Source organism: Zonotrichia albicollis, chromosome 32, assembly GCF_047830755.1.
Source record: "Zonotrichia albicollis isolate bZonAlb1 chromosome 32, bZonAlb1.hap1, whole genome shotgun sequence".
Lineage (NCBI taxonomy): Eukaryota > Metazoa > Chordata > Aves > Passeriformes > Passerellidae > Zonotrichia > Zonotrichia albicollis.
The window spans coordinates 1,630,148-1,639,418 of NC_133850.1; the positions used below are offsets into that span (position 1 = coordinate 1,630,148).

At 47.2% G+C, this 9,271-nt stretch overlaps 1 protein-coding gene across 8 annotated transcripts in view; it reads right to left on the bottom strand.

Annotated features, from left to right (window-relative positions):
* BRD4 (bromodomain containing 4) overlaps positions 1-9,271 on the bottom strand; it is a 92,915-nt gene that overhangs the window by 11,991 nt on the left and 71,653 nt on the right. For all 8 annotated transcript variants that reach the window (XM_074530203.1, XM_074530202.1, XM_074530205.1 and 5 more), the window contains exons 17-18: positions 5,023-5,132; positions 1,514-1,691 (exon numbers count right to left, since the gene is read on the bottom strand). In XM_074530203.1, coding sequence (XP_074386304.1) covers positions 1,514-1,691; positions 5,023-5,132 — 288 coding nt within the window. The remainder of the gene's footprint in view (positions 1-1,513; positions 1,692-5,022; positions 5,133-9,271) is intronic.

Sequence of the window (9,271 nt, forward strand, 5' to 3'; positions counted from 1 at the left end):
CCAGTGGCTTAAAAATGTGAAAATTTTGGGCTTCTGGAACCCAAAAATGGAAAATATCTGGATTTTAGAACCCAAAAATGGAAAATTTCCGGATTTTAGAACCCAAAAATCAAAAATTTGGGGATTTTAGAACCCAAAAATCGGAATGATGGGGATTTTGGAACCCAAAAATGGAAAATTTCCGGATCTTGGAACCCAAAAATAGAAAATTTCTGGATTTTAGAACCCAAAAATGGGAAATTTTGGGATTTTGGAACCCAAAAATTGGAAATTTTGGGATTTTGGAACTCAAAAATGGGAAATTTTCTCTCTTGCCGTGACGTTTTATGGGATTTTTTTGGGATTTTTTTTTTGTGTTCTTCTCTTTCCCCATGACATTCTATGGGATTTTAATGAGATTTTAATGGGATTTTTTGGGGGGTTTCTCTTTCCCCATGACGTTTAATGGTACTTTAATGGAATTTTAATGGGATTTTTTTGGGGGGGTTTCTCTTTTCCCATGACACTTTATGGGGCTTTAATGGGACTTTTTGTGTTCTTCTCTTTCCCCGTGATGTTTAATGGGATTTTAATGTGATTTTTTTGGGGGGCTTTCTCTTTCCCCATGATGTTTAATGGAATTTTAATGGGATTTTTTTGGGGATTTTTCTTTCCCGATGACACTCTATGGGATTTTAATGGGATTTTTTTTGTGTTCTTCTCTTTCCCCATGATGCTTAAATGGTACTTTAATGGGATTTTAGTTTTTTGGGGGTTTCTCTTTCCCCATGATACTCTATGGGATTTTAATGGGATTTTTTTGGGGCATTTCTTTTTCCCCATGATGCTTAATGGTACTTTAATGGAATTTTAATTTTTTGGGGAATTTTTCTTTCCCCATAACACACTATGGAATTTTAATGGGATTTTTATTGGTTTTTCTCTTTCCCCATGACACTCTGTGGGATTTTAATGGGACTTTTTGTGTTCTTCTCTTTCCCCATGACGTTTAATAGTACTTTAATGGGATTTTAATGGGATTTTTTGGGTTTTCTCTTTCCCCATGACACCCTATGGAATTTTAATGTGATTTTTTTGGGGTGGGTTTCTCTTTCCCCATGATGTTTAATGGGATTTTAATGGGATTTTCTTTGGGGGGATTTCTCTTTCCCCATGACGCTCTATGGAATTTTAATGGGATTTTAATGGGATTTTTTGGGGGGATTTTTCTTTCCCCATAACACACTATGGAATTTTAATGTGATTTTTTTTTGGGGGGGTTTCTCTTTCCCCATGACAATCTATGGGATTTTAATGGGATTTTTTTGGGGCATTTCTCTTTCCCCACGATGCTCAATGGAATTTTAATGGGATTTTAATGGGATTTTTTGGGAGTTTCTCTTTCCCCATAACACTCTATGGTATTTTAATGGGATTTTTTTGTGTTTTTCTCTTTCCCCACGATGCTCCATGCTATTTTAACGGGGTTTTTTGGGTGTTTTTGTTTATTTTCGGTGTTTGTGGCCCCACTCACGCTGCGGGAGGTGCGGGGCCGCCTTGATGCCCTCGGGGTGGCCCTTGGGGGGCTCCTGGCGCAGGGGGGGGCTGAAGGTCTCGGTGCGGATCACGGGCGAGTGCGAGTGCGGGTGCAGCTTCTCCTCCTTGGCCGCGCCCAGCGGCTGCCCCTGCACCACCGACGCCGCCCGCAGCTCCTGCCAGGGAAATGGGGGTTAGGATGGTCCTGAAATCCCAAATTCTGACCCCAATCCTGACACCGAGGCTGCTCACAGCTCCTGCAGAAAATGCGGTTTAGGATTGGCCCCAAAATCCCAAATCCTGACCCCAAACCCAATCCTGACACCGAGGCTGCTCACAACTCCTGCCATAGAAATTTGGGTTTAGGATGGTCCAAAAACCCCAAATCCTGACCCAAATCCTGACACCGAGGCTGCTCGCAGCTCCTGCCAGGGAAATCTGAGTTTAGGATCAGCTCTAAAATCCCAAATTCTGACCCAATCCTGACCCCGAGGCCGCCCGCAGCTCCTGAGGGGAAATTGGGGTTAGGATGGTCCTGAAATAACAAATTCTGACCCAAATTCTGACCCCAATCCTGACACCGAGGCCGCCCGCAGCTCCTGCGGGGAAATGGGGGTTTAGGATCAGCTCTAAAATCCCAAATTCTGACCCCAATCCTGACACCGACGCCGCCTGCAGCTCCTGCGGGGAAATGGGGGTTAGGATGGTCCTGAAATCCCAAATTCTGACCCCAATCCTGATACCGACACTGCCTGCAGCTCCTGTACGGAAATGTGGGGTTAGGATTGTCCTAAAATAACAAATTCTGACCCAAATCCTGATACTGACACTGCTCACAGCTCCTGCAGAAACTGGGGTTAGGATTGGCCCCAAAATCCCAAATTCTGACCCAAATTCTGACCCCGAGGCCGCCCGCAGCTCCTGCCAGGGAAATGTGGGGTTAGGATGGTCCCAAAGTCCCAAATCCTGACCCCAATCCTGATAACAAGGCTGCCCAGCAGCTCCTGCGGGGAAATGGGGGTTAGGATGGTCCAAAAACCCCAAATTCTGACCCCAATCCTGATACCAAGGCCACCCGCAGCTCCTGCGGGGAAATGGGGGTTAGGATGGTCCTGAAATCCCAAATTCTGACCCCAATCCTGACAACAAGGCCACCTGCAGCTCCTGTATGGAAATTGGGGTTTAGGATTGGCCCCAAAGTCCCAAATCCTGACCCAAATCCTGACCCCAACCCTGATCCCAACGCAGCTCCTGCCAGGGAAATTGGGGGTAAGGATGGTCCTGAAATCCCAAATTCTGACCCCAATCCTGACTGCAATTCCTGCAGAAATCCTGGTTTAGGATCGGTCCTAAAATCCCAAATTCTGACCCAAATTCTGATACCGAGGCTGCCCGCAGCTCCTGCAGAAAATGCGGTTTAGGATTGGTCCCAAAACCCCAAATCCTGACCCCAATCCTGACTGCAATTCCTGCACAAATCCTGGTTTAGGATTAGTCCTAAAATCCCAAATTCTGACCCCAATCCTGACCCCAATCCTGATACTGACACTGCTCGCAGCTCCTGCGGGGAAATTGGGGGTTAGGATCGGCTCTAAAATCCCAAATTCTGACCCCAAACCCAATCCTGACACCGAGGCCGCCCACAGCTCCTGCCAGGGAAATCCTGGTTAGGATTGTCCTGAAATCCCAAATTCTGACTGCAATTCCTGCAGAAATCCTGGGTTAGGATTGTCCTAAAATAACAAATTCTGACCCAAATCCTGACACTGAGGCCGCCCGCAGCTCCTGCCAGGGAAATGGGGGTTAGGATTGACCTGAAATAACAAATTCTGACCCAAATCCTGATACTGACACTGCCCGCAGCTCCTGCAGGGAAATGTGGGGTTAGGATGGTCCTGAAATCCCAAATCCTGACCCCAATCCTGATACTGACACTGCCTGCAGCTCCTGCCATGGAAATCTGGGTTTAGGATTGTCCCAAAATCCCAAATCCTGACCCCAAACCCAATCCTGACCCCAATCCTGAAACCGAGGATGCTCACAGCTCCTGCCATAGAAATTTGGGTTTAGGATGGTCCTAAAATCCCAAATCCTGACCCCAATCCTGAAACCGAGGCTGCTCGCAGCTCCTGCACAAAATGGGGTTTAGGATTGGCCCCAAAATCCCAAATTCTGACCCCAACCCTGATCCCAACGCAGCTCACAGCTCCTGCATGGAAATTGGGGTTTAGGATTGTTCTAAAATCCCAAATCCTGACCCCAATCCTGACCCCGACACCATTCACGGTTCCTGTGGAAATCTGGGATCAGGATCCATCCCAAAATCCCAACCCCGACCCCGATCCTGATCCTGCTCACAACTCCTGCGGATCCCAAATCCCTTTTTCCACCTGATCCTAAATCCCCAAATCCCATTTTTTCACCTGATCCCAAATCCTAAATCCCCAAATCCCATTTGTTCACCTGATCCTAAATCCCATTGTTTCACCTGACCCCAAACCCCAAATTCCAAACCTGAAATTCCAAATCCCAACCCCCAAAATCCCATTTTTTTTCACCTGCCCCCAAATCCCAAACCCCGTTTCACCTGCCTCCAAACCCCAAAATCCCATTTTTTCAGCTGCCCCCAAACTCGTCATTTTTCCACCTGATCCCAAAACCCAAACTCCAACCCCCAAACCCAATCTCAGGTTGTTTCACCTGACCCCAAACCCCAAACCCCAAAATCCCAAAATCCCATTTTTTCAGTCGCCCCCAAACCCCAAACTCTGTTTGTTTCACCTGCTCCTACACCCCAAAATCCCATTTTTCAGCCAAACCCCAAACCCCAAATCTGCCCTTTCTCACCTGACCCCAAACCCCAAACGTTAAAATCCCATTTTTCAGTCCCCCAAACCCCAAAGTTGGGTTGTTTCACCTAAACCCAAAGCCGAAACTCCAAACTCTGGCTGTTTCACCTGACCCCAAACCCCAAACCTCAAATCCCAAATTCCCATTTTTCATCCTCCCCAAATCCCAAATTCCCATTTTTCAGCCCCCCAAACCCTAAACCTGTTGTTTCTCACCTGACCCCAAACCCCAAAATCCTGCTTTTCACCCTCCCCAACCCCCAAATTCCAAATTTTCACCCTCCCCAAACCCCTAATTCCCGTTTTCCAGCCCCCGAAACCTGTTGTTTTTCACCCTCCCCGAACCCCAAATTCCCATTTTTCAGCCCCCCGAACCCCAAACCTGTTGTTTTTCACCCTCCCCGAACCCCAAAATCCCTTTTTTCAGCCCCCTGAACCCCAAACCTGTTGTTTTTCACCTGACCCCAAACCCCAAAATCCCTTTTTTCAGCCTCCCCAAACCCCAAATTCCCATTTTTCACCCTCCTCAAACCCCAAACCTGTTCTTTTTCAGCCCCCGAACCCCAAATTCCCATTTTCCAGCCCCCAAACCCCAAACCTGGTGTTTTTCACCCTCCCCGAACCCCAGATTCCGTTTCCAGCCCCCCTTTGTCCCCACCTGTTTTTTTGGCTGGATGTTCTGCTGAGGGGGCGACTGAGGCACCAGGCCCTGGAACGGCATCTGTGGGGAAGGCAGCATGAGGGGGGAGGGGGCTTCCCGCAGGTGACCTGCAACGGGAGGGGGCACCGGTCAGTCACCGTCATCATCCTCACTGTCATCATCCTCACCGGCATCATCCTCACCTTCATCATCCTCACCGTCATCATCCTCACCGGCATCGCCATCACCATGCCACCGGGGAACCCCAAAAACCCCAGGATGGACCCAAAGAAACACAAAATTCTCTTGAGGAACATCAGGGTGTTCTCAAATAACCTCAAAATTCTCTTGAGGAACATCAGGGTTTCCCCAAAGAACCCCAAAATGTTCGTGAGGAACGTCTGGATGTTCACAAGGAACCTCAAGATGTTCTTGAGGAACATCGGGGTTTCCTCAAAGTACCTCAAAATGTCCTTGAGGAACATCAGGAACATCGGGGTTTCCTCAAAGAACTCCAAAATGCTCTTGAGGAACACCAAGACATTCTCAAAGAACCTCAGGATGGCCTCAAAGAACCCCAAAATATCCCTGAGGAACATCAGGATGTTCACTAAGTACCTCAAGATAGCCTCAAAGGACCCCAAAATATCCTTGAGGAACATCAGGATGTTCTCAAAGAACCTCAAGATGGCCCCGAAGAACCCCAAGGTGTTCTTGAGGAACATCAAGGTTTCCTTAAATAATCCCAAGATGTTCTTGAGGGACATCAAGATGTTCTCAAAGAACCTCAAGAACTTCTTGAGGAACATGAGGAACATCAGGGTTTCCTCAAAGAACCTCAAGATGTTCTTGAGGGACATCAGGATGTTCTCAAATAAACCCAAGATGTTCTTAAGGAACATCAGGAACATCGGAGTTCCCACAAAGAACCCCAAAATGTCCTTGAGGAACATCAGGATGTTCACAAAGTATCTGAAAATGGCCTCAAAGGATACCAAAATATCCGCGAGGAACATCGGGATATTCTCAAAAAACCCCAGGATGTCCTTGAGGAACATCAGGAACATCAGGGTTTCCTCAAACAACCCCAAGGTGTTCTTGAGGAACATCAGGATGTTCACAAAGAACCTCAAGATGTTCTTGAGGAACGTCTGGATGTTCTCAAATAACCTCAAGCTGTCCTTGAGGAACACCATCCATCCATCATCCATCATCCATCCATCCATCCATCCATCCATCCATCCATCCATCATCCATCATCCATCCATCCATCCATCCATCCATCCATCCATCCATCATCCATCCATCATCCATCCATCCATCATCCATCATCCATCATCCATCATCCATCCATCATCCATCATCCATCCATCATCCATCCTCCATCCATCCATCATCCATCATCCATCCATCATCCATCATCCATCCATCCATCCATCCATCATCCATCCATCATCCATCCATCCATCATCCATCCATCATCCATCATCCATCCATCATCCATCCATCCATCATCCATCCATCCATCCATCCATCCATCCATCCATCCACCCATCCATCCATCATCCATCCATCCATCATCCATCCATCATCCATCCATCCATCATCCATCATCCATCCATCCATCCATCCATCCATCCATCATCCATCCATCCATCATCCATCCATCCTCCATCATCCACCATCCACCATCCATCCATCATCCATCATCCATCCATCCATCCATCCATCATCCATCCACCATCCACCATCCATCATCCATCCATCATCCATCCATCATCCATCCATCCATCCATCCATCCATCCATCATCCATCCATCCATCATCCATCATCCATCCATCCTCCATCATCCACCATCCACCATCCATCCATCATCCATCATCCATCCATCCATCCATCCATCCATCATCCATCCATCCATCATCCATCATCCATCCATCATCCATCATCCATCATCCATCATCCATCCATCCATCATCCATCATCCATCCATCCATCCATCCATCCATCCATCATCCATCCATCCATCCATCCATCATCCATCCATCCATCATCCATCCATCATCCATCCATCCATCATCCATCCATCCATCATCCATCCATCATCCATCCATCCATCCATCCATCATCCATCCATCCATCCATCCATCCATCATCCATCCATCCATCCATCCATCATCCATCCATCCATCCATCCATCATCCATCCATCCATCTTCCATCCATCCATCATCCATCCATCCATCATCCATCCATCATCCGTCCATCATCCATCCATCCATCATCCATCCATCATCCATCATCCATCCATCCATCTTCCATCCATCCATCCATCCATCATCCATCCATCCATCCATCATCCATCCATCATCCATCATCCATCCATCCATCCATCCATCCATCCATCCATCATCCATCCATCATCCATCATCCATCCATCCATCTTCCATCCATCCATCCATCCATCATCCATCCATCCATCCATCATCCATCCATCATCCATCATCCATCATCCATCCATCCATCATCCATCCATCCATCATCCATCCATCCATCCATCATCCATCCATCCATCCATCATTCATCCATCATCCATCATCCATCCATCATCCATCCATCATCCATCCATCATCCATCCATCCATCCATCATCCATCCATCATCCATCATCCATCCATCCATCCATCATCCATCCATCCATCATCCATCCATCCATCATCCATCATCCATCCATCCATCCATCATCCATCCATCCATCCATCATCCATCCATCCATCATCCATCCATCCATCCATCATCCATCATCCATCATCCATCATCCATCCATCCATCCATCCATCATCCATCCATCCATCCATCCATCCATCATCCATCCATCCATCATCCATCCATCATCCATCATCCATCCATCATCCATCATCCATCATCCATCCATCATCCATCCATCCATCATCCATCCATCCATCCATCATCCATCATCCATCATCCATCATCCATCCATCATCCATCCATCCATCCATCCATCATCCATCCATCCATCCATCCATCATCCATCCATCCATCCATCATCCATCCATCCATCATCCATCCATCCATCATCCATCATCCATCATCCATCCATCCATCATCCATCCATCCATCCATCCATCATCCATCCATCCATCCATCCATCCATCATCCATCCATCCATCCATCCATCCATCCATCCATCCATCATCCATCCATCCATCCATCCATCCATCCATCCATCCATCATCCATCCATCCATCCATCATCCATCCATCATCCATCCATCATCCATCCATCCATCATCCATCCATCCATCCATCCATCCATCCATCCATCCATCCATCATCCATCCATCCATCCATCATCCATCCATCATCCATCCATCATCCATCCATCCATCCATCCATCCATCCATCATCCATCCATCCATCATCCATCCATCCATCCATCATCCATCCATCCATCATCCATCCATCATCCATCATCCATCCATCCATCCATCATCCATCATCCATCCATCATCCATCCATCATCCATCCATCATCCATCCATCCATCCATCATCCATCCATCCATCCATCCATCCATCCATCATCCATCCATCATCCATCATCCATCCATCCATCCATCCATCCATCATCCATCCATCATCCATCCATCCATCATCCATCCATCATCCATCCATCCATCATCCATCCATCCATCATCCATCCATCCATCCATCATCCATCCATCCATCCATCCATCCATCCATCCATCCATCATCCATCCATCCATCCATCATCCATCCATCATCCATCCATCCATCATCCATCCATCATCCATCCATCCATCATCCATCCATCCATCCATCATCCATCCATCCATCATCCATCCATCATCCATCATCCATCCATCATCCATCCATCCATCATCCATCCATCCATCCATCATCCATCCATCCATCATCCATCCATCATCCATCATCCATCATCCATCATCCATCCATCATCCATCCATCATCCATCCATCCATCATCCATCCATCATCCATCCATCATCCATCATCCATCCATCATCCATCCATCATCCATCCATCATCCATCCATCATCCATCATCCATCCATCATCCATCCATCATCCATCCATCCATCATCCATCCATCCATCCATCATCCATCCATCTTCCATCCATCCATCATCCATCCATCATCCATCCATCCATCCATCCATCCATCATCCATCCATCCATCCATCCATCCATCCATCATCCATCATCCATC